At 34.0% G+C, this 27,532-nt stretch overlaps 2 protein-coding genes across 2 annotated transcripts in view; one reads left to right on the forward strand and one right to left on the reverse strand.

The window, feature by feature from the left end:
- Positions 1 to 27,532, forward strand: part of LOC149772614 (uncharacterized) — a 419,962-nt gene that overhangs the window by 59,458 nt on the left and 332,972 nt on the right. The window lies entirely within an intron of this gene.
- The window catches only part of LOC149772616 (synaptogenesis protein syg-2-like), a 64,727-nt gene that overhangs the window by 9,788 nt on the left and 27,407 nt on the right, over positions 1 to 27,532 (reverse strand). Inside the window, exons 5-7 of the mRNA XM_089947545.1 lie at positions 14,820 to 15,101; positions 9,839 to 10,093; positions 424 to 726 (exon numbers count right to left, since the gene is read on the reverse strand). Of these exons, the coding sequence (XP_089803671.1) occupies positions 424 to 726; positions 9,839 to 10,093; positions 14,820 to 15,101 (840 nt within the window). The remainder of the gene's footprint in view (positions 1 to 423; positions 727 to 9,838; positions 10,094 to 14,819; positions 15,102 to 27,532) is intronic.

A 27,532-nucleotide genomic window follows, 5' to 3' on the forward strand; every position in this document is an offset into this window, starting at 1 on the left:
AGGAGGACTAGTGATATAGCCATGCGCTATTGAACGGCCGGCCATCATTGGACAGATGACAAACAACATAAGCTCTTCTGATTCATGTCCAGTAGGGCTGAATATATTTACCACTAAAATAAATACATTTTCAAACACCAATCTAAAATTATACATGTAAAGATATTACTTGCCTTATTCTTCTAAAAGGAAAAGCAATTGGCAAGGCTTCATATATATCTTTATTCACTTCAAATAAATGCATTAGTACATCTGTGCTCACCAGGAAATGGTCATTTGATGTGAAACTGTTGTGACATGGAATTCTCCTGTTTCCAAAGGGTCCCACAGAGTTAATGAAGGTATTTTATGCTAAGAAAAGAAATGCTTTCAGCAAATATTACTATTAAAAAATCCCTGTAATGTAATAATAAGCCATTTTACCTATGATATTGATATCCACAGTGCCATTCTGTATAACATCTCCATTAAGTCCCTTTATCCCATTATCAGCAGAGCAGACATACGTGCCCATATCCTGGAGGGAAATCCACTCCAACGTCAGTATGTTGTGATTAGAACTTGTGCTGTTCTGCTGTAGATTATCTCGGATCAACACATCTCCCCACAAATGTTTCCACGGATGAAATGTGTATAAGGCTGGAACCCCCTTCACATCACACCTTATTGATGATGACATGTTCTCCTGTATTTGACCAGTAATTGTCACATTTACATCAGGGGCATCTGAAAATGGTTATCATATTTCTTGTTTAACTAAAAGTCAACATGTATCGTGTTATGAATAGTTTTGAAATAATAGAAGATTCTGCTTATCAAAATATTAATATCTTTTGTTTTTCTTCTGTTGTGGGAAATTCTGGGAAAGGCAATTAGTGACTAAGAGGAAACAAACTTGGAATGTTCTCAGCAAAAGTATCATTACCTGCACAATATCTAGAAAAAAATTGCATTTGCCAAAAAGAGATTGCCTGATTATATGGATTGGGGGTGAATCTCGCGCTTTCGTCTCGCAGATGCTTCGAAGAGAAAAAAATCAGTCTTGGAGGTGGGAAGTGTTCTCATAGGAATCTTCTCTCAAATGTTCACACAGAGATTCGATCTAAGGAGCATGAAACTAATTTCTGCACTACGAAATACCAGATCAAGTGAACAATATGTCACTTTTTGAAAATTGCATTATGTTGAAAGGACTAGTGTAGGAACCATTCCTCGAGTACTATCTTGCTCCCCTCTCTCCTATCCAACCACAAACATACATAAAGTTAAAATGAGTCGACCAGAAGTTCTAAACATTATTTTTCTCAATAATGACAAATGTTCGACATTTTATCTTACAAACGAATCACACTATTTCAACTAAAACTCCAACTTCAAAGTCAAGTAAGTCTAATTTGCAAAACCTTGATACATGTAAGGACATCTTGATGGTCATATATGCATTATTTTTATTCCAGTGCCATTAAATATTGGAAAGTGTTCCAGTGTTTCAGTAAAACTTCGAGTTCTATGCCAACATTTATACAAGACAGGAACAACAGAAAAATGTTTCAACATTACAAGAGTTTATTCCAAATTTTACAGCTTCTCTAATGCTTCCATATGCTCCTTAACTTTTGATAATAAGAACTTCACTCAGGCTTTTCATTCTTTTGAAGCGATACCAACAGATTACATATCACTTTCACTGAAACTATATAATAACCACTAAAAGCAAATTTGTCTGCTGTAATACTTTTGAAGGCATCCATTTTGGTTCTTAGCTTTTGTTTCTATAATGCCAAGCAAATGTCTGTTATTAGCATATGTGTGAAGGAAATAGAGATTACATTATGTACTGAAATACGAAACTGTTATAATTTATTATTATTTGTTAGCGTTTGTGTTAGGCAGATTCCTTTAATGCATCTTTGATTAGAGTTCAAACGATATCATCAGAATCTATTTAAGTCAAGTCCAGATGAATACCATTTTTATTAAAACTAGCGATGTGTTGTAGTATTTTAGTGAAATTGCAGAGTACATATGACATCCATTCATGATAAGTGATCATTGTTATGTATATCTAATATTTTTAATCAAAAGAGTTCTGGACAACGCCATTTTGACAACATCATGAATCTTGAGCAGCAGTACATTTCCGGTTCTGAAATTTATGCAGACCTTTTTATCATTTGGACTTTAATAGAACTTAAACATGATTAGTTTAGATTCACTTCATTATACTGTACATTCCTATCATATTATCATTTATAACTTTGATAACTAAATTATTTGTTAACTTTTACAAAACGTGTTGGTTTTGCTTCATTCTCTGTTATTTATGTTTGTGATCATAGAGACGTAATGTGTTGCAAAGATGTATTGTATGTGTGCCTATGAAGTCGATGTCAGGTTGCATAGAAGTTTTACTTCACTCTGTAATTCTAGAATGTTGTATCTCACAGGAGGACGTAATTATAAGCTTGGACGAGGTGACTCATTCTATAAGGGTAAGCAAGGCTAGAGTCACTGTATATGAACTACTGCTATTAAACTGTAAGTTCATGGTCACTGAGAATTGAAAGACATTGGAAGTTTAAAGAAAGGTACATGTTCTGAATGTATTTTGTATTCATATAAAAATCACATTTGTTGGTTAAAAGAAACAAGGATTTAAAATCTAGGATCGATATAAAGGTGTCAGAATTAGGTGTATTCAACATTTTCTTGATTCCGTCAGATAACAAATATGTTGATTTTTGTTGGAACTAGAATTCAAGTCTGATATGAAAAGAATGATTTGAAATCTTGTGATTCGGACACCTATTCAACATTTACTGCAAAAATCCAATCCCATGACCTAGGTGTACAGTCCCAAGGTGAATGTTTATTTCAAAGTATATTCAATGTCCAATAAATTTTATAAATCTCAGTGAGTCATGTTGAAAAGGAAAGAGACTATCTTGTTTCTTTCTCAAAATGTTCTAAAATTGAAACAAACAACCAACGACCAACAAACAACCAATAACAAAATATAACCATAAAACTTCAAGGCAAGCCAGCTATATTTAGAACCTTAAGCAAAGCATGCAAAATGAGAAATGTAGTTTATATTGTTATACCGACCTTCCTTTATGGTATGAATTTGGTACTATTAGAGACACGTCCATTTATTTGGTTTGTTGATTTTATCATTAAACAGTGCTTGAGAAATAAACTCAAAGCAAACATTTAAACAAAGGTCAGTGATGCACGAACTATATATTACAATAGCTTACTTTAAGATGAGTGTGTAGCAAACATCGAAATGTTTTCCCCTTACTATGTCTTATAATTCCAAGAATAGGAGTACTTATACAGTGTGCAAAGAAATCAGAGCTGAATAAAGAACTCAATGAAGAATGCATGAAAACTGTACAGGGTGCACACAACATTATCACCGGCAGCTTCCCCTCCTGGAGGTAATTGAAATGAAACCCACTCCAAACTGTTGGCTTGGACCAGGAAGAAAGAATGGATTATGGTTATTAATAGTATGCACATGTAGGTATATGATTTTATTCATGCAGACCCTGGCTATGGGATACTATAATACGTTACCTGTACTTTATATAAATGAGCTCAAAATCATGCACTAAAGATACAACTTAAATGGTATATTTAACTTCAGCAAAAAGTATAACATATTAAGCAAAAAGTATAACACATTAAAGACAAAGGTAAAACATGTAAACTCAATGGACAAATGCTCAAAATCTGTGATGGAAACTGCGGTATACCAGCCTGGAGCATTTTCAATGAGTTCATAAGATAAAAATAGAACTTAATAAAAAATCTAAAAATCCACTTATGTGTCATGGTGGGAAATCATAAAACTGAAAAAGGATACATTCAACTGTCATAAGACATTGGTTATAGATTTACTGTGTTCGAGGCTCACCGTTTAGGAGGATTCCTATAGCCAAGTATGTGTGCCCATTATGAAATCAGTTGAATACCATTTCATCTCTGCAAAATATGTAATATGAGGGATGCCACTCTCCATTATGAGGGATGCCACTCTCCATTCTGAAGCTTGTTTATGGAGTTTCCATACCACAAAGTTTCTCAACAATGAATAAAACATGCCAATTTATGTCATTTTTAAAGTAAGTATACGGAACCTCCTATTCACAAATGGGTGACCACAAGGCCGCATCGGCTCTTTTATCTGCCCTATCATTACAAACACTTTTCAAAACTATCAATATACTCTCTTGCAAAACAAAATTATCATTGCTTTGCAGACACAAATGGTTAAACGAAATAAAATGGATGCTTTGCATCATGTGAAACAGACCCTATGCACAATGTATTATTTCCCGTTAGTTCCGATATTGGCTAGTAGATGATGACAAAATGACAAACTGTACATCCAATCCTCGCACGGCATAAAGTATATGACTCATGTGCACTTAACAGAGTTCAAAAAGGTGATTCAAGTACGAGAGTTCATTCAGAAACTTTCAAAATGTTGACTCATTTGATCTTATTATTATTCTTATTTGGCATCACGGCTAAATCTTCTGAAGACTACAGTTTCCGCAAAAATGGCCACATTCGAATTCATTATTTTCAATTTTCAAATGAATGCAAATATTTTGATCAGCTCGACTTGAAAGCCTTAGTGGCAGGGAAATTCGAAATTCGAGATGATTTCAGACTCAGACATTTTAAAAGTAGGATGAAACGGCATAATCAGTCTGTTAAAAAAAGTAATGTATTTGTCTTAACCAATGAATAGACATCACTTAAACACTGTGCCTGCACCCTTTCCTCGACAAATTGAGTTAGGAAACAAAATGTGGTCAGATGATCCACGACAAATTGAGACCAATTTGACCCCAAACAGCATTATGCAAAGATTTCAGGAAAAGCAAGCCTTTGTATCGTGTGTTTAATAAAAGTAATAACCACAATTTAGAATCAGCTAATTCGATTTGGGTTTGCTATGAATATCACATGACCAGCAAACTTCGATTGGAACAGTATATAATTATGTGCTACATGCTGCTAGAAAGAAGTCAACAAACCAAGTAAGTCTGACTGTTTCTCCATCTCTCCACATTTACAAGCTTGACTTAAGACGGGTAAATGTGTTAGTACTGAATTCCATAGCGTACATAATGCCCAGCAAGTATAGCACAAACTGTAGGTTGCCGATTCACTTAGAATATAACACCCAAAATGCGTTATATAGGAAGTTGTAAGTTGGCAACTGGCAGTTATACCACGATAAACTCAGAACAAAACAATTATAAATTCTTATAATTGCAATTCTTTAGAAATGTATTTTATCTTTATTTTTTTTTTAAATGTTTTAAATATTTTTTAATATTACCTATCATTTTTAGAAAATTATTTAAGCATATTAATTCTTGTTAAGGACGTCTACTAAGTAGGTATTCATAGAACAGGAGATCCTCCATCGTTAAAGAGATAGCTATGTCAACATCAAACAAATACTTTACCAATGGTAGGCAACCTAAGGCTAGAACCTTCTACAGCATGTCTTAATCTTGTATCCGAATTGTTATATGTGATCTGAGAAGTTCATTATTCAAAGAAAAGGATGTGTTGTTCTGTTTGAGATATGAATGACTCTTGGATCCAATGATCTCGTGAGTTCATTATGACTTGGGGTATCGTTATTTTATTGTCCAGCCAAGTAAGTAACCAATTTTTGTTTCTTAAATTTATTATCGTGTTTATGAACAATTTAAGCTACCGAGAGGGACTACTTACAAATGAAATTAAGACTAAATGATTATAGTGATCGGGGTCTAACAGTCAAACAATGCAAGACATCGAACCTGACTGTTACGATAGGGATGTAGCAGGATTTTTCTAACACCCACCCCACATTGTTATAACGTTAGTCCTTGACAGCCCTTTTCCCAATCTCTATATTAATTTACCTATAGTTTTAAATTCGTAAAAGTGCTGCACAACATAGCCCCAAATGTTCTTCTTGGCCGATTCTGAGATTCCCCGCTTTTCGTGAAATCTAGTCCAAGAATGAATTATTTATCATCAGAAAATAAACAAAGATTTGTTATCTGATTCTGTTAAATCAGTTTATTGAATTTTCCAAATAAAATATAAACCCATCATTTTTATTTCGTTATCAAGGCATAGAGTGTGTATGCATTCCGATTCATTATTTACATCAGTAACTTTGCACGTCACTCTGTTTATACCAGATAGTTTAAGGTAGTTCTCCGTAAAGTTTATACAGAAATAAATGCAACAGGCACTGATCACATGGCTATGTTCTGACCAGTGGAAATGTATTCTACATTTATCAACTAATTCAACTGAAATTATTCACAAGTAAATGCAGAGGCCCTCTTTTATTCAAAGTAGGTCTTAGTATTGCTGACAGACACACACCGATCAACCCAAGCAATTATTACTTGGTGGGTTATTTATGGAAAAGTTAGATATATTTCGATACCATATTAGCAATGGGGTTACGGAGCGCTGTCTGTCTGTCTATCTATCTATCTACCTACCTACGTCAGTCTGTCCATCCATCCATCCATCCATTTATCTATCTATCTATCTATCCCAATATATACCAATGGGTCAATAATGCAATAATTTTGTTTGATGTTTAAAACTGATATTTATATCATGAATTATCAAAGTGAATTCCCTCTGAGGAAGAGAAATCTCAAACCCATTTTGCATACCAATATTTAGGATCCATCTTAGAAAATTCCTGAATGCTAGACGCAGCAGATAAAGGATGCCCTTCTTCTACAAACATACATTTTGTTGGAATTTTATTTAGTACTACATGCATCACCATGAAATTAGAAATTATACACATTCGTTTGGTTGAAATATGATATATTTTTTCTGGTTCAGTAAAGTTTCAGTTACCATGAAGTTAACACAAAGCTTACTTATAAAGAAAAGTTTTCCAATGCTTCATTAAACTGCTTAGAATTTCTATCAGTAGGCCTCTCAGTAGATTAAAGGCGCCCTTTGTAGCGACTCAAAACTGCATGTTATTCATAATGAAGTAATAAAAGAATTAAAAACGTGTTGCAAACACTAACAATAATGGTGTTTCAAGGATGGCAACAAAAGAGTTGTTGCAACCAGATCAGATGTTTTCTTCAGGCTTCTGTTGTTTCTCTAATGGCATTTTTTGGTGTGAAGTATCCTCATTTTATCCAATAGAAAAAGTTAAACATGCATGAACTTGAAATGTTTTTTTATAATAGTTAGTTGCAAGTGATCTGGCCAAAACATGTTTGGTAAATCATTAATTGGTATTTGCAATAAAAACGCAGCGGCAAATTTGGAAAATTTCTGAGGGAGATTATGTTATTTATCAGTTATGCACGAATTTGATATTAAGATTGTTCATATTTAAGGTGCTAATAAAATGTTTTTTAATCATTTATTTTGCTGGTATCTGAATATTATTCATAATGAACTTATATCATTTTGCCGGTCAATATTTAAAGAAAGAAGAAAATAGGAAAGATGAGCTGTTCAATGTCAGTCACACTTTTACAATGTTATTTGTAACTATTTATAGATACAAAGACTATGCATTCTATTTTTAATCTGGTATATGGTCCTGAACTAAATCTATGTTAAGAATAAATAAGTAGAATAAATCCCTATTTATATAAATAAGTAGTCCATAACATTTTGCCAGTCAATATTAACTGCATGAGGAAAATATCAGTGTTGAGCTCTTCCATTTCAGTCATGCTTTGTAAATTGTTATTTTCAACTCTGTTTGTGCGAGTGTTTGTGTTCATCTTTAGTATATATTGTTATGTATAGTCAATTTAATTGTTTATGTTTTTTGTATTTCCTTACATGCTATTGTAATGTAAAAATGTATGTTGGAATTGACCTTGTCCAAAACTGAAATTATTTCTGTTTCACCAAACTGATTTTTTAAAATTTGATTCTGTGTAAATAACTAATACATAGGCAAATTATACTCTGTGTGAATGGGATTAAAATCAGAATTATTATTCACAGGAGTAAATATGTTTTATTTGGGTTTAGGTCTATGTATTGGAATATCCTCAGTGAATTTTACATACTACAGGCTATGATTTGTATTTTGCAAACATCAGGATCATTCTAGAAGGTAAAGAACTATATAATTTTGTAAATGTAAGGATTTTTTCAGTTTTGCTTGATGACCTACTATACTTAAGTTGTATTATTTCATTTGGGGCTGAAAAATTTATTTCTTCAAATTATTGAAATCAAGTGATTATTATCTCCAGAAATACAAACGTGCTCTGATAAAATTCTTGGATAGAGATATTCGCTGGAATTTATAATGAATTCAAACCTGAAATTATACATGATTGAACAAAAGACTTGACACATCAACACTTTATAAGCTGCCAAAGACACATCTTCACCATCAGTTGTGTCTGTAATTCTTTGATTATTTGGGGATTTAATTCGTAATACCATAAGTTCTTTTTTTCACTTTGTATTCTAGGAAAAAACATTATTAGTTATTTTACAAAGCTTGTAGTTTTTCACTCTTTTCTGCTACTTATTTTAAAGCACAGACTCGTAACAATATTAAATCTTAAACATCAAAAATAAAGAAAATTTAATGGCTTCCGCAAAGACAAGTTGATGTCTGCTAAGTTAGCTTATTCAGGAGGGACATAAAAAATCTCAGAATTCAAAGTGGAGCACATATCTTCCATCATAGTTATTTTACTCTGCTGGCAATTCCAACTTCCACAGGAACACAGATCCTTGTATAATTTTGCATCAGTTAGGAATTGCTATGTGGAGCAAAAACTTTGCATTATGTTTTGAATCTGAATTGTGATCATCTCAATAATTTTGAACTAAATCTGTCTGGAAGGAATGAAGACAATAAATCCATATTCTTTTAATGAACCAGTAGCACCATGTTTAAGACTGAAGGATGCACGGCAAGCCATGGCATCAATATCAAGTTATACAACAGGAGCACACAACCGGAATAGACTCATAAATAAGCAATTTTCTACAGCCGGTCTGTATTTGTACAAATGCATCATTTCCCTCAAATATAGCTGGAAGGGCTTCTCTCTAGTATGTAGTCACACTTTCGATGTTAAACTTACAAAGTATCCTTTCTGAAGTCAATAGTCTCCAGCATTTTTGACCCCTGTACAGTGCACCGCTGCTACATGTTATTGGTTAGTTGGCATTATCTAGTAATGAAGACAACTCATGAAATCTGAAGCACCTGGACAAAGCACTCGCATATTGCATCAATCCGCCAAGGTATAGATAGGGTTAACATATCACTACTTTGGATAGAGAAGGTGCTATATCAACTTCTAGACTGGTTCCCACTTTCCCCGTATCATTAGTATCGTGAAGTCTGAATAAATAAAGCATGTTCACCCCACATATTTCATGGCATATTTCTCATACACTTTAATAATAGCTCACAGGTGTATCGAAACATTATTCTGCTGACATAATGGTGTACAGATTAATGTTGAAATGCTGTTAAAAATGGTAAAACACTGTCAATAATATCAACACACTCCTAATTCAAGGACATACTTATGGTCAATTGTCAAATGCAGGTGTTTCAACACATATTTTATTTAAATTGTATGGGTTTATATATTTGTATATCAAACCTGAATCAGTAAAATATTTCGAGCCTTTAGAGAGGAGCTACAGCATTGAAGATATTTTGAACAGAAACTGCTGTTAACTACACCACCCCAAGTAAAAATTGGTGATGACAGTATACACTGTTCTAGCATGTTCCCAGTTTCCAACATAAAGATATCTATACTTAACTTACGTTGGACAATAACAGCAAGCTGTCTCTGGCTTTTCAGTTTCCCGTGGGTAAGTGATATAGCTGTAGCTTCACAGGTATAATTCTTTGTAGCTGTTCTACTGATGTTGTCAAATCTCAGTACATTACCAGCAGAGTTTCCTATCCACACAGTCTGATTCGGACTAGGATTCCCCTTGGCTGTACATAGCACACTGACTGACTGGGTCTCATTTACAGTCAGGAAATCAGTTGTATTGATCCTTATGGTAGGAGCATCTACAGTTACAAAAACATATTACTAGAATTGTAATGACCTACAATCCTAATGAGATAGACAAACAATAAGCATGCACTATTTATTTGGAACTGCAATAAGTAAAATCAACCACACAAAATTGTACCGATTGCGATAATAATTGTTAAAGACTTGTGTTCTCTTTCAAAGTGATTCATTTAAAGCATCAACAACAAAATCTGCATAATGGACAAAGTTAAGAAGCAACAAACATAATTTTTCATAAAATCACAAAAATGTGTGCCAAACAAAATAAATATAATACACAAGCACTGTTTGCTATGTAACCGATTTAAAGGAATTTGATGTTCAATTTGCCCAGCACACACATGATAATGAGATCAATAAAGCAGCCGCAGGGAGGGTGAAGAGACCATACTCGGGGATCAGAAAGAAGCTCGCGGTAGTAGTTTCACCAGTGAATCCTCAGATGGATATACAATGTGGTCTGTGAGAATCCAAATCTGGCCTTTGAAATATTAGATTCTATTGGGCCATACAAAAAGGCATAAAGGAGTCTAAACGTTTATTGCTCTGCTGCATGGAGCTGGTCAAACCACTGCAAAATACGTTTTTAGTATAGAAATATGTTTTGCGCTGTACATACCAACAAGATGCCGACCCAAAATGTGCGCGAATACTGCTGCTGAAAAATTCAGAGTGGTGCGAGGTGCTGTGTGTCATCAAAAGTGCACCTACAATGGTTCACATATGATCATGTGTTGCAAATACCATGCTGTTATGTATAGAGGGGACACGTACAAAGATGCGACTGTGCCAGGTGTGTCATAAAGACATGGCAAGGGGCAAGCTGCTGCGTAAGGAAAAGATCAGAATGCAGTTTAAGCTGGCAATGACCAAGCTGCTGATAAAAATGCATGTACGCTCTAACAAGAAAAATACTGTTTCTGGGAAATATGCAGTGCGATATATACATTGTAAGTCGAAAATGCGGCATAAACTGAATCGGGACATGTTACTACAGAGGCCATGGCATACTGCAGAGGTGTCAGAAACATATTGTTTGCATAAAAGAGGCCCATATGGCACAGTCGACAGAAAAGGAAATTATGACATTTTCCCGAGGCACTGAATGTTTCCTATGGTCTTGAACGGAGAGTGAAGCACGCTTGGCTATTCCCAGAAAGTTAGTCGGTGGCTGGTACCACAGTTTTCACCAGGCTACGGATGAATTCAAGGCATATTTTACACCAATGATGAAGACCTTTGAGATTTGGGGAAATCTCATAGAAAGCATTAATACAAAAAAGCCTATCTGGTTGCAGCTGTTATATATACTTTTACAAAATGCAAGAATCTAACCCTAACAAACTGGCTACCATCATTGATAGTGATGTAACTACTCTGCACAGTGGTTGGTGGAACATTCTGATTATGCTGTCAGAGGGTAAAGACTGACAGAGGCTGTACACAAGAATATGGAGATATAGAAAAAGTCAAGTACACAAAAAAGTGTAATTGCCAGTAACATAGCTGATGTGGGAAAATGTCTAAGCTGGCTTCAACATCTGCAACAGTAGGAACTACCACTCAAGGAGTCAAGAAATCAAGCCTGTTTAAGATATTGGAATTGCCTTACCGGTGACCCTACAGTTTTTGGAAGTGAATAAGGTAGAGATCTACTAGGGCAATGTAAGGAAGGCTGTCCAGGAGGCTATAAGAGACCAACCAAAGCAGTGTGGGTTCTTGGCAGGCGCCACTGACACAAGACTGGATCCCAAACATGCAGAGCAGTTTGTACACAGATATGAGAGTGCTTTAGAACCCAAATAAAGCATATGCTGATCGGCAAGGTCTGCAGCAAGTACACAAATACCTCTGAGGTGCTGGTAGTCAAACTCTATAGCTGAATGCATATGCCTATGGTTATGATGTAGCAAGTTGAACAGACATGCGATGAGTTTGAGCATGGTAGACCATGATCAACCTGAATGGAAACGATGTGTGGGAAATGGTAAGCCTTGATATGGCAGCAACCTGTTACACGTGCAACATTATGGGAAGGGTAAATTGTGCTCCTTACTTCGAATTGTTTGGTTGTCCATGTAAGGAATGGCATGAATGTTCACTTCCTGTGAACAACCCCAAAGGATTTGCACAGCCGCAGACTAGGACCTCTGCCACTATCTATCAACAGCTACTTCTGCCTCTTCTGGCCTTCACTTTAGCAAGCGAGGGATGAAAAGATAGTTTATGGTTTATGGTTTACGTTGGCGTTTTCACATACGTCAATGTGGTTGAGGTCATCATCTCATGCAACAATCAAACAAAGTTTTAACTTCTGGATAGCAAGGAAATGGGTGTATTCCTAATAGCAAGTTAACAAATAGGAAGCTGCATGCATATTATGAGCCGGACATGGTAATGGGACAATCTCGTGCATACATATCATGAGACATAGGGTGCACATCATGCACTAAGACATCTGGCAGCCACAGTACATGTATCTTCAAGTGTCAATGCAGGGATACTTGTGAAACAAAACTGCAGCCTTTCCCCATGACACAGTGTGAGTAATAGCTGATGAACATCAAGCTAAATCATAGAGCTAGAGGCTGTCAGAGACTACAGCGTAGAAGAAGCCATCTGCCCCAACAGCACCTCACTCGATGGTCAGGACCATTACACCAACACCCCATAAAATCACTGCAGTTTGAGATAGGAATGAGTCAATGAGGAAAAACACTTATCCTCCATGAGAGTATTGCCTCCATGTCTAACATCATGTACTGGTATAGCCAGACATAAATACCAGGTTTGACAGCCCTTAGTGCTAGCAACCAGCTGGTGATGCACCGCCATTCTTATCTCAATAACAGTAGATGATAAGTACAATTTCATACATGATCATCATCTTTCATGGCTGAAATCCTCTAGTCTTCACCCTGAGCCACACTCAAAAAAGCAACAGCATGCTTAAGTTGTTTAGGAACAAACCTATAATGACTTATTCGTCGTTGCGGCAAACAAAATAAAATAAAATCCAGACCACATGGGATACAAATTATTCCACTGGTCATATTCTTGGTCACACTCTGCACAACTCCCCACTGCATTCTCTAGATCATTCTTGTGTGGCAGGAACTCAAGAAAAAGATGGTCAGCTACAGTGGAGCCCCAGGCCAACTCCCGTCCATCAATGCACAGCAGCAGCATAACTGGCTGCATGTGTGACCACAGAATATGTGTGCTACCAAGAAAAGATGGAGAAAGACTACTGTGCCCAATGATGATGCACTTAAACCCAAAAGAGACAAATGCATTTTAATATGAGATCTGCACGGTCCTTCACTGCTGAAGTTCCCTTTTGGACTCGCTGAGTGACGTTGATTCATTCATGGTTACCCACAAAACAGTACAGGACACTTACTTAAGCATGACATGTCTGAAAGTTTTGACCCTACCTATGGCAAGCCAGCAAATAATAAAGTTTGCTACCCATGCCAACCGTTCGAAAGATGGAGTATAAAAGTACCGACTTACTCCAGTCAGGCCCCCCACATGAAGCCAATTCGCTCAGCCACTAGCAACCAGCAGAATGTTTTTAAACTGCTATACAATGACTCACCTTGACAAAATGTTTTGAGAGAATGAGATTTACAATGACATGCACTTAGAATGCTAATAAACATACAGTCACTTCACATTCAGGTAAAAATGGGAAACGTTCTATGCTGTGCTAGCAGAATATTAATAACTTTACAATCATCTGGTGGGGGACCTTACATTGCTGTGGATGCATGATATTAATGAACATAAAAGCAATATGTTTACTTGTGCACGTTATGGTTTCATAAAGTACCCACAAAATGTACTGACTGAACATTTTCTCCTTCATATAATTTGCTCCAGTGTGGTTTTCATTGGAAACAGTATGCATGTCCCCGTAGTTGCTAAATGCTCAACAATCATTGCTTGAAAATAAAACAATGCAAGCTGGACTACATTTAGGGGTGGCCTTTATACGACCCCAATTGAAATGGAGCTTATTCTAGGGCAAACTGTTTGTCAAAACTGAAAAAAGACATGACCAACATGGTCAACCAGGGGATCCAGAATGTCAACTCTGCCGCTATACATATCGGCGCATGCAATAATGTTACTACTGCCATAAACCTTATATGTTCATTGCTGCAGCGTTTGGGAACTGCTTCTTTCTACCATTCAACTTCAAGCTGTTTATTTCAATAACATACAGTGACCCTTCAATTTAGGAGCAATTGTCAACAGAACAACCTGACTCCTAAAAATGTAAATAAAACCTCTGAACCTTTATCTCAGTGACCATATAACAGTGGATGTACAGGTAGACAGTTCTTTGGATTTTATGTGCAATGTACACAATAGCAAAATTACTCTGGCGAATACAACAATAATTATTTTCCACAATGCTGGCAATTACTGTCAAATTCCATTAGACACCTAACAGCAAACTTGCTGATGATATTATTTGGCAGTAAACAATTTTGTATAAATTGGAAATAAAATTATCAATTCCAAGAGAAATACAATTTCTAGGTCCTATGCCCCAATGTGTGCGAAAGGTTTTCACTAAAAGTACAAGTTTTATCTGTGTAGAAAGTACAACTTGTTATATATAAATACAATGCACAACGTCATGAAAATTGATGAATACATTTCAAGCTGTGATCTGTTATTAAAGTCTACAGAAATGTGTGAACTCACATTCAACATTCAAGATTATTGATTCCGAAACAATACTTCTATTCATCTTTGTGGTATAACTGTTGATAAGTTGGCAGGATACCATTTTCTCATTGTCTTCTGGAACAAGTTCTTGCATTACTAGTTGTCCCATGCTGTCTTCTGTGCCTCTATCATTAGTCCATTTAATACTGGAATTAGGGTTACCATAGTCACTACTGTAACAGTGAAGAGTCCCTGTTCCAGACTCTAGCCAAGGGAATGATGCACTGATTGCCTTCACTTCTGGCTTCTGAGGTGGAACTATATATATATATATATATATATATATATATATATATATATATATATATATATATATATATATATATATATATATGGTCATATGTTAACTTTTTTAATCCAAAAGTATTAATATATATATTTTTTATATATCTATTCACAATAAACCATACCTGTGTTTGCAACACAAGCATGTCGTAGTATATTACCAGTGCATATATCAAATTCCAGATCAAGAAAATTTAAAAGTCTGATAAAAGTTTCAAATATTATTTCATTGCGAGATTAAATCCATATACATAATAGAATGGATATCACATTATAGTTGCCCAAGTTTAGTGGCTTTCTCTAATACAGCTGAGAGAGTTTCATAAAAGATAATTCCAAAGTTTGAAATATCATGAAGAATATAGAAGAAATTTAAAGAGCAAGAAACTTAAATAAATTCAACTAAATATGCAATGAAACATAAGTGTCTCTCATGTATAATCATGGCAAAGTAAGTAAAAAATGAATAATTGAAAATTAAAATATGTTAGACAATAAAATCCCAATAAGAATTAAGTTTAATCAGGTCATCCACATGTGGAAAGAAATTAGCATATACACTTTAATTTACCTAGATCACATAATTTTGCATAATCATACTAGTAAGGTTTGCACTAGAAAAGTCTAATTAAAAAAATATCCAAACTTTTGTCTTTCTAAAATTAACAAATCTGTTAGATCCTTCATTCTCATCAATAACGACATGTCAATTTTTTCCAAAGTGTGACCTTTGCTTCACAATTCTACATATATGTGTTGAGTACCAGATTAGTTTGAATAATTTGTTTATAACCAACTGTTATTATCAAGGGTTTTAATATCTGACTGGTAAATGTTCTGAATATACTCACCTATGTTTTAGAGCTAATGTTCCTCCACAAATTAATTTGTCATCAGCACCTTTAGATGCAATTTGCACTGGATAAAAAAGCTTACATATGAATATAGATTCAGTTTTAAGTGATAAATTGTTCCTATGTGAGCATCATTGACATTATTGTTTATTTATGTTTCATCGAAACTCATAGGCTTGTTTAGTTACCGGTTCAAATATTGTTTCACTTGATCATTTCATAAGCTGTTATTGGAGTACATAAATGACCTATATTCTGTTTGAATTGCTGCATACATCCGGCCTTAGGAAACTTAAATATATGCTAGACATGTACAATGCTAATGATATTTGTACGACTGCAAATACTCCTGTAGAATGTTGAAAAATTTGAATGCATGTTATTCTTGTACTACAATTAACTTCACAGCTGTAAAATTTAATAATATTGTGGACCTCTTGTCTGATGAAACAAGCTCAGGATGGCAAATATTCACATGACAGATGTACATTTAGGCTCAGGCATCAGTATTAATTCCCCCAAAACCTGGCATCTTCCTTCCACTAACAAACCAGATTAAGTTAAACTCTGCAATATCAGTATGATCTCATCAATACTACTATCTTTAATGATAAATATCAATCTTCACTTTATATTGTTACCATTTCCATAGCAATGAATATCACTGATGTTTAGTTTGCAATAAAACTCATGACATAAAGCAAAAGAAGAAAGTAAAAAGAATCCCTCAAAGGGATTTCAAATCTTCAAGACAAAACCATTTCATTTTTTTTCAGCTGTTGAATGTTGAAATGCTCTTTGATATTCTTAAATGAAAAATAAAGATTTACGAATTAGGCTCTGCATTTGCATTATGGATGCCAGGTTGACACCATATTAATCTAGGACTAAGCAGGCATCATTAGAAATCTATAGTTCAACACCTCATGTCAATTGATTATCCATTCAGGGGCGTAGTGACAGTGATATATATTCAAGATAGAGACTTATTGGACATATTATTGGCACTATCTTCAGTTCAGGCAACTATGTATCATAAGAAGTCTGCTGGAGAAAATCATATGTTGATAAAGCTATCCTCCTGGGAGAAGGGAAGATAACAATCCTTTCAAGATGACCACCATATTGTTGGTCAGTGTGCATCATATTCCTTTAGGACCAACAAGGTGCAATACGTCCTCTTCTTATGAAAACCCTAGTATTCTTTAAGATGAGCAAAGATAGCAAGATTTTCACGATGACCATTATGGCAGACATATCGGACATCCACGTTTCTGAGAAGTAACAACTGGAAGATTTTCATCTTGCAGAGGTGACGATAAGAGTTTCCAAATGGTCATTCTTGCAGAGATAAGAGAAGTCAGACTGGCACTATTTTCATTATCATTCTTGCAGAGATAACAGAAGTCAGACTGGCAATATTTTAATGTATGACCAACTAGACATCACATGAAATCTTTCAATTATAACCTTATGCTGGTATAATCTTTCATTCATGGGGTTGCTTGGATATATCTTTTGCACCATTTTCATATAATAAGAAGTATCTTAGCAACATTTCTATGTTCATACAACCGTCCATTCAAAGGGAATAGCAATAATAAAAATGTGTTCCAGATGGGAGTAAAAAAGCCATGTTCGATATATGGGAAGAATATTTACATTTTGGACAAGTTAGACAGTGCAAGAAGCATTCTGATGAAAAGCTCATGTCAATATGGAACAGAAGTGATGATAAGAATTTTAAGATGGTTTATATGGTAACCAAATTCGACATCAGATCAACACCATTTTCATGTGGCACCATCTAAACACCATAGTTCTTTTACTGAAAACATAATGGTGATAGGAGAATGCATTCAGGTGGAGTAGCAATACAATTTTAAGCACCATTTTCATTTACAAACATTTCAACAACATACAAATCTTCTGGTGGAAATTTAATGTTAATATCACTTTCAGTTCTGCAGGAGTAACAATAGCAACCTTTTCATGATGGCTGCTATTGCAGCCATATTAATGTCAGGTTGGTACCATTTCAATGGCTTTTAGTGCAAACTCTGTGTTGATATGGCCTTAGTTTCATTAGGAGCAGTGATGCGATTTTCAAAATGAGTGCTGTAGTGGACATAATCGATAAGCTGTACCATTTTCATCTAGGACCAATGAGATCATGGGATATATGTGTGCAATGGTTCATGGCAATACCCTAAGTAGTTTAGGAGTAGTATGAGAAACACTTGACGCTAACAGATGGACGTACAAGGGACAATGGTCTGGTACATGAGCAGTGGAGCAAAAAATAAATCTAGTGGAAGAATCACCTATCCATGATTTGTTAATGGTTTGTTCATAATAACAACATCCAATCAAAGAGATTTGTTATGTTCTTATTCATTCATTATCCATGAGTGTAATGTTAACACCGCTAATGTTTGATTGCAAGTTGAACACAAGATATTTACATGAAACTTTAGTTTGAAATATTCTAGGTAAGCATTGTTTACATCTAGAATGGAATATTCCGGTGTAAATGACTCGCGTTCTTTTAAGTCCTATGTCAAGTGAGAATATGTCTGAATAGGGATTTAATTCATGTTTTCAATAAAACTGTGGGAATTTGTTTTGTTTACAATTGTGCTGTTGAAATCAGAAATCAATCGAGAGGAACTTGTTCATTTAGTTACTGTAATTTAATTTAACTTATTATTCATTTAATCTTTTTGAATTTAATTTAATTTATTTACATTTTGTTTAACTTATTTAGATTTAATTTATTACAATTATTCATTGGATTTACAAAAGCGCTCATGGACATTTAGATTAGCATATTACTTCGGAGTTTTGTAAATTTATTCAAATTTATTTCGGATTGTAATTTCAGTATATCATGAAAATCAAAACTGTTGTCATATAAGGGCACTCAATACTACAGGAACATTCTATATATTGGGTCTGTGATAGAACATTTAGGACTATTTGAAATTTAATTCAGAATACTGTCATTTTAATATTCTTTGTTGGTTTAACTTCCTGTCATTTTAAGGCCTCGTGTCAAACAAGGCAAAAGCCCAACCGATTAAGTACCTAATAGCTACTAGCATCATATGAAAGATTCGGCACTATCATCCCCACCATACAACACCCCAAGTATTCACAAGATTTACACATAAACAGCAAGCATTATCCATTTAAAAAGACAGAAAGCTGATACGAAAATTTGAATCCAAAGAATTGAAGTTTTAACAGCAGTTCAAACCAGTTCTCATGGCTGAAATATGACATAATGCTGGAATAGTACAGTACGTTTTGCTCATTATGTAAAAAAACACAACATACTCAGTCATTGTGTTTTTTTTTGTTAAATGCCTTTCAATTATGTGGGATGTACCGAATATTACTCAAAGGCTGTACAACCATGCAGGTAATATTCTTCATCGTGTCAATGCAGAAATTACCTACCTTACGGAAGCACTACAATGGGAGAATGAGGCCATATTCACCTGCTTTGCTTACAATTGAAACAAATGCTAGTTGAGATATTTTTCAGGTCATCTGCATTGGCAACAAATTGCATGCACATATTTCCAGATCATCATTAATAACACTCTGCGGCTTCTTGGAGCTGACATAGTTTCATTGTTAAACTTACTGAGCATATTAATGACTATGTAGAAAAGGGTCAAAACAACCAAATGTATTAAAGTGCAATGGCAGGTATCTAACTATTTGAAATTAATTAAATTTCAATAATTTATACTTTCCAATGTAAACTAATGTCATTCACCACTGCATAATTTCTTAACCTAAACATAAATTCAAATACAAACAGTGCGTTCTATAAAGAGGAATTACAATCGCTCCTACTGATAAATTGTTCCCAAGGGTAATATTAGAATTAGTTTAAAAAGATTTTAAGCAATTGTCTTATAAATTCACAAAACTGTATTTGGCGCTGCAGCCAAATATATCTCAAATCTTGCTTGCTCGCTTGCCGTTTTTGAAATTTTAAGGTGAAAACAGAAAGTAAAAGAATGGCTTCATTCAGGTATGCTGCTCTCCACCTCTTGAGCAGCCTGTCAAACATGGTTTGATGAGAGTTTATGCAGGTAGTCGAAGACATGTATGGAACCAACTTGTAATTGTAAATTACGCAAATATATAGCTATTTATTAATGTTTTTGCATTATGTTCAATCTTTTAGTTTTGTTCTGCACTGGCATCCTATTATAATTTTTACAACTGTTAAAAAGACTTGTATTTGTTTTTATGTGCTTAATTTAGCTCTTCATCCATTTTTGTCTATGTTTTAATATATATATTGTTTTAACGAACATTGGCATGATTTGCTCTTTCTAAAACTTTAAGGCAATTGTCTTACTTCTATTAGCATTTCATGAATTCGTAAATTCAAGTTTTCGCATATATGTATATATATATATATATATATATATATATATATATATATATATATATATATATATATATATATATATACATACACACACACATATATATACATGCATGTATGTATGAATGTATATACTGCTACTCTCAAGGGGTCTTGCTACTGAGCGAATCAACAACTTCTGCATGAGAGTGTCTTGACATCCATGTTCCCCATATTTACTATGCTCGTAAATGCTACAATATTTATCTCCAATAACCTAAAGACCACATGTCATGAGACTTTCATTTCACACCTACTTTTTTCCCCTTATTTCACGTGTGTATGACTCATCAGTAAGCCTTTTCCAAACTGAATATTAGTACATCATGCCATGCAATTCAACATATGGTCAAATCACTCAAATCACTCAATACAGGCAGTTATTCCTATCTCAAATTACTGCACATGCATACATTAAAACGTTACTGAGAATTCCCTATCTTACGAAATTACGAAGGGTCCATTTTATGAAATAAATCTATTCTATCATAAAGTTTCATACTGTACATAGTGACGTTTGCTTCTGGAAATTGGCTAGTTAGGAAGGTTGAGAAATACCTTAGCAACACCGACTCCACATATTTAACAAATAAACCCTGAACTCTAACAAAGCCATATAAGAAATGCAAATATAAATAGTACATACAATTACAACATATATGTATGCTTTAGATAATGATCATGCCCTGGAATTATATGCAATTTTCTATGTATTTTATGTTCCTATGAGTGCATTGTCATTAGATGGGTCTAGCAAGGATATTTGAATTTTATGTTAATGTTTTTATTATGAATATGTATGTTATGTGTTAATGTATGCTAATGGCTGTTTATGTTGTATGTTTAATATGTGTGCATCTTTATGTCTAAAATACTCATGTCGATTTATCAGCATCAGCCATTGCTTGACTTTTTATCAGGGTACTAGATTTTCAGTCCTAGTATATTGTAACATTAAAAGTTACATACAATTTATTATATTTTCTGTCGTAGAAAGCAACGCCATGTTACTAAGTTTGACGAAGTGTTATTTATTATAATTTCTGTCGTAGAAAGCAAAGCTGTGTTACTAAGTTTGACGAAGTGTTAGACTTGGCATATGAAGATACGAGAGCACTATTTCAAAATGACTATACCTTACAAAAGGTTCTCAAAAGACGAGTACATTCTAACGTTGACTACTGACATTAAATGTGACCCATTTCTGAGGTATAGAAATTCCAACCTGTGCGTTTTTATGGCGTAGACTAGTTGTGCCAAAGCATGCGTTTTAATTACTTTTTATCCACCGACAGCATAGTTTCTTAGTGTACGTCTTATGTCCATAAAAAACTTACTGTATTTGCAACTGATCAACATTTGCTTCACTACTGTTTACACCTTATCGACCAATAATATTGTATATATGGAAAATCAGTATGAGCTGGGCGGAACTAACAGATTACTGAAGTCACATTTAGGTGTGTATAACTGAATCAAGACTACATAGTTTTGAGATTATCATTGACTTATATCATAGGAACGGAAGATGGAACTGGATTAATATTATATCAAATATTGGTTTTGGGTTGATACCCAATCAAACCATAGTCTATATGAAAAAACTATGGAAAATGTGGCACCTCTTGAAGTAAGTTCTCAAAGGTAAGCTGATCGCTGCTAATTGTGTTTTATTGACGATTAATTTGATTCAATCAGTGAAAGGTTTAAAAATTTGGAATCAGTTATACTGGATTGAGTTAACTTTTGATGAAATAGAGGTGATTGTTAGACATGATTCCAGATTAGTGTGTACTGGCCAAGTATATGCTCAGAGCACATCTTACACGTATGGCTTGTGAGCATGGCATTTCTAGCCAGAACCGTTTGATAACATGGGAAAGTCTAGACTTGATCATAGTAAGTTAACACTACTCTTCAGGATAAGTGAATAAGGTCCATCAGTTGAGAAGTTTCATACCTAGGATCCCATGGGCAAGGGCCACTCTGTCCAACACCCTTCAGGTTTTGAGGACGCAATATTTTAAAGAGACAAAACAAATGAAGTATATAATGCACTAGTAGAGATAAATCAGATAATCGCAGTTTCTTCTACAGTTTTGCCACTTTAACCAAGTCTTCTGCACTGTGTGATCATATTTTCCTTTTACTCTTACATTATTGCTGCACAACTGTATCATGTGTTGAAGTAGCTCATGAAAATATTAACATGTTGGAATATCCGATTTATCTGATATGAGATAAAATTTGTGCTCCGGATCTTGCACTCATTTAGCTTTAGTGTTTACTCATTACTACCAGTGTGTAATATGACTAACAGTGGAAATGGAGTTTTCATACGAAATGGTGAATAGTTGATAGCTGAGTTTATAATGGAAACATATAATATTAGCCAAGACTTAATAACCAAGATTTAACAAACAAGACCTTCAATGAAGGTGAGAAATGGTTGATATAATTTCCCTTAGTCACCTATCATGCTTGCGCAATTCAAGAGTGTGTGTGTGTGTGTGTGTGTGTGTGTGTGTGTGTGTGCGTGCGTGTGTATTCTTGACGCTACTTGCTGCCCACTTAAAACTGGTCTAGAATCCCAAATGTACGTCAGCTTTTTACAAGACTTTTTAACAGGCTAAATCACCATGCAATGAAAATTATCAAGAACTGTAGCATGTTTTTTATTATAATGATTATGGTAAATTATAGCAGCCTTCCGGTATATGTGTGTCATCTATCTAACAACATTGCAATGTTACCTAATATTAGTATCATTATATATTTAATTGATACTAACAATTACAGGACAAACATACTTAAGATACGTGCTTCTTCTTCTAATGAGGTGAAATTGAAATTCATTTCTCATGAATATACTTAAATTGTAAAGAATTAAGAACTTGTTTTAAATTACCATACAACTGATAATTAAATACATTGTGTGGATATAAAGACATTAAAATGTTGTTTTGCAATGTCCAGTACGCAAGTGACAAGTGTGAAATCCAGGGGTTAGCGCTGGAAATGATTCTAAAGGGCAGAAAACCATGGGATGTATTGGTAACACAGCAAAGGCTGTAAGATGCATAAATTGTAGTTTTGGGATAATTGTGAATTCTGGAGTCAAGCATCGTGACCAGCGGTTACTTTCATTGTAAATGGTGTGTCTTTAGTAAAGCGAGATGGGAGCTAATATGTTGAAAATATTGTGCATAAGAAAATGGGATAAATTATAGACAGTTGTGATTTCGAGAAAGGGAAATTATCTGCTTTTCAGTTTACCAGTTTGCTATTGTAATTCTCTTAAAATTTTGAGGGAACACATGGAAAACCAGTGGTATTTCTCAAATGAAAATATGCTTTATAACAATGGAATTTAATGAAACTGGCATCCCTCATTAGAAACAGACATACAATCTGACATTTAACTTTCAGAGACATGATTCATTATCTAATACATTCCATTTCGCATTTCAAAAATACATTTTTTGCAATTGGGAAAAGTTTTAAATAAAAAAATAACTTAAAAGCAAATATTGTGAATCTGGTATAAATTTCATAATTTTACTAATTAACTAAAAAGATTAGGAACTGTCATTTGTCAATGCTTCATTTCACCTGACAATTTTTAACCTTGCTACACAGATTAATATGCAGCATGATTGAAAGCGACTACTGTTTTCCTTTTACATTCAACAAATAACCAAAATATTGTTTGCATTAAGGTTAAGGTATCAAAGCATTAAAACAGCAGGTAGTTTTTGTTTTGTTTTAAAATCATATTTATAATTCCAGTTTGGATTTTTTAAAAATTCAAGTATGTAAAGAAATGACAAGATAAAAAGTATTTTTCTCAATATCGAGTAGTTTTACTTTTAAATTAGGTAACGCATTCTTTCATTTAAAACTATCTCCTTTCCATAATTTAATATATAAAGGAATTGTGACAACAATTCATGCACAAGTCATGTCAAAAAAGAGTATTTAAAATTTACATGTCACAATATTTTACATATTTCTTTTCACAATATAAACTTGAATGTATCTTTTTGTTTTACTATTTCACTTCACAAACTGATACTCACTTTTATTGACATGATTCCATTTTGTATGCTAAAATTTCAATTTCGCATTATGAATTTATATTCTTAACAATTAGGAAAACACTTAAAACTGTTATTGACATGATTCCATTTTGTATGCTAAAATTTCAATTTCGCATTATGAATTTATATTCTTAACAATTAGGAAAACACTTAAAACTTAAAGTTAATTAAAGAAAATAGTTTTTAAGTTCATGAATTTACTGAGTATCTTTATAATCAGCAACCTTTAATTGTTAGTGTTTCACTTTGCATGCCAATTGTCCACCATGCAACAGGTGATAACGGCTCTTTACCTTTTAACAATCAAATAAAACTAATGTTTGAAACAAAATATTTTCAGATAATTGGAAACAATTAAGAAAGGTTTAACTAATGATGAACCCATTCTGCGTTTACATTTAAGCAATGAGTCAAGTGTGTATGATGAACTTTCTTTTTCTGAAAGCTGGACATACAAAAATAGACACCTTTCCATGAGTGATCCCCATCTGTTAAATGCATGTTAAATTTATTTGAAGAAAGTGCTATGACAGGGAGTCAAACTAATCTTTGCAAGATGAAATAATGGGGAAAAAGACATCTTTCAAGTATTGCAAATTTAATTCTATCAAATCATTTTGTTTCTTGCAACATATAAATACATCTTTTTTCATTGAGTACTGCACTCCTTTTAAAACAATATTAGTATCAAATACCAGATGTTTGGCATAATAATGCTCACTGCTTACACTGATGCTTGCGATTTCAACCACAGCTTTTGAAGCTGAAATTTCAGAAACTGTTTTATGGACTGAAATGATTGAGCAATTATTGGAAACTTTAATATGGCAATGCTACTGCGACTATGTCACCTGTACCAAAAATGAAATGCACGACAGCATTTTAAAAATTTTCTAAACCGCTTTATTTTGCATTAGAACTGAATATGTTTAATTGTGATGAGAGACCCTAACTGTGTCCTGGGATATTTTATAAAGTGTAATATTCTACCTCTACACTAATCAGAAAGTCCAGAATATCAATATTATGCGATAACTTTGAATTCACCATTTACTTTATATCTCAAAATTATTTTTTGCAATAGTTTTCAAGGATATTCGTTTCTACAGTAAATCTTTAACACGGAAATTTTAAAGTTGATGCAATGTTTCGTTTCTCCATGAATCATGGTGGGAAAGTTAGTAAGAATAATAGGTTAACATTGATGAGAGGCACACTCAGCTTCTCTTGAACAGCATACATGCATCGTATTTTTATAAAGGAAAAATAATCTTCCGAAACATGGACTTGTTCAGTCCCAAACGACAACCACTGCTGTTAATAACACAATGTTCAATCATTATAGAGCAACGGCAGTAGACACTGTATAGCGCCTATGCATGAGGATTAATATACAAATCATAGTAAACAAAACATATTTAATTGATTTGGCAATTGAAATTGTCAAGGATACTGAGCGGGTTAAGGCCATTGAGCCAATCTTGCCTTGAATGCATGTGTTGCTGTATTATGTGATTCAAAACCATCATGCCAAATGTATTCAAATCCTGTATACATATCAATTCTGCAAACAGAATTGGTGTATGCATCTTTTATCCAGTTCTACTGAAACAAAGTTGTCATGTAATCATCTGTCTTAGAAAATGATGTTTGCATCCCTCTCTTGCTCTCACTCTCTTTTTTGTGTATGAAAGAAATTTGATGATTCATTAAAATGGCATTTCAGTTGACTTTAAATTAATAATGAAATACGTTTTAATATTTTATTTTCATTATGTTTTGACTACGCATGCCCAATCAATGTTACCTTAAAATAACACGATTCACTTTTAGATGTAGACTAGAGTCTTGCATCACATGTTTTCAGCATTCACTCAAGACCGGCTCTCTCATTTTTTCTCTGTTTGAACTCATTCTATGGCTTATTGTTTTTATTTTAAAGAAAAAAGATAAGTGTAAATATATTAATATGTAGACGTGAACATCTTCACGAATAATGGCACTTTAATGTCATTGTTTGAGCACTAGACAGATATGCATGTAACGAGAAGCATGCTTTACCGATTAGTTCACACCTTTTTAAAAAAAACGTTGTGCTTCCATTAAGCAGATCTGATAGTAGTATTATGACAATCAATCAATTTAATCTCACTCATGTTATAATGCTGCTGTGGTTTTAGTACAAATTATCTTGTCCTCTGGTTTTAAACACCCAGTTATAAGACCTGATTTTTTTACCCAAATAAAATGTAAACAAGTGCTCTGTGTGGTCTGACATTTGACCTCCTTGGTCTCTAGGAATGATTATACCCTCTCCCATTACCCTTTGCATCTGTGGGCACATTTCATTATCACAGATGATAAAAAAACAAGTGATATTGCTATTTTAAACAGGCAGCTGTCCATGGCCATCATGTTGAGTTCATCAATGGACTTTTCAACTGAAAAATCTCTATGATGAATGACACGTTATACACGTGTTGTCTCAGGCATAATAGTCTACTGTGAACAGTAGAAATAGCTTTTTTTTTCTTTCAGCCACAGTGTCCTTTATCTTTGAGAGTTTGACCCCAAAATAATAGGGCTCCTTCTTATTCCATGGCTAAGACATCCACAAAATGTCATCCAGGTATTAGCTGTAGAACCAGCAATAATATATGTGATAAAGTTGGACGGACAGCAGTCTGACAGATATAAATTAAGACTGCTATGTCTCATCACCAGTGAAACAAAAATCCATTTCTAACTATTAAATACAGAGAACACCTACCATCCACCTAGCATATATTAGTCCCAAATCAAAACCAAGCTTAATTTGTAGAACAATCTGACATCACATTATAATCCCTTATGTGCAAAATACATTTTGGTAACAAACAATTTTGGACCCAGTACGTACGAGTTACTCCAGACCTGTTACCTAATGTTCATAAAAGATTACCAGGTACTCTCAAAATTTACTTTATGGTACAAATGCCTAATCTATTAACATGGCATCCT

Source organism: Sinohyriopsis cumingii, unplaced genomic scaffold (assembly GCF_028554795.1).
Source record: "Sinohyriopsis cumingii isolate HCF-2022 unplaced genomic scaffold, ASM2855479v2 utg001339l, whole genome shotgun sequence".
Classification (NCBI taxonomy): Eukaryota; Metazoa; Mollusca; class Bivalvia; order Unionida; family Unionidae; genus Sinohyriopsis; species Sinohyriopsis cumingii.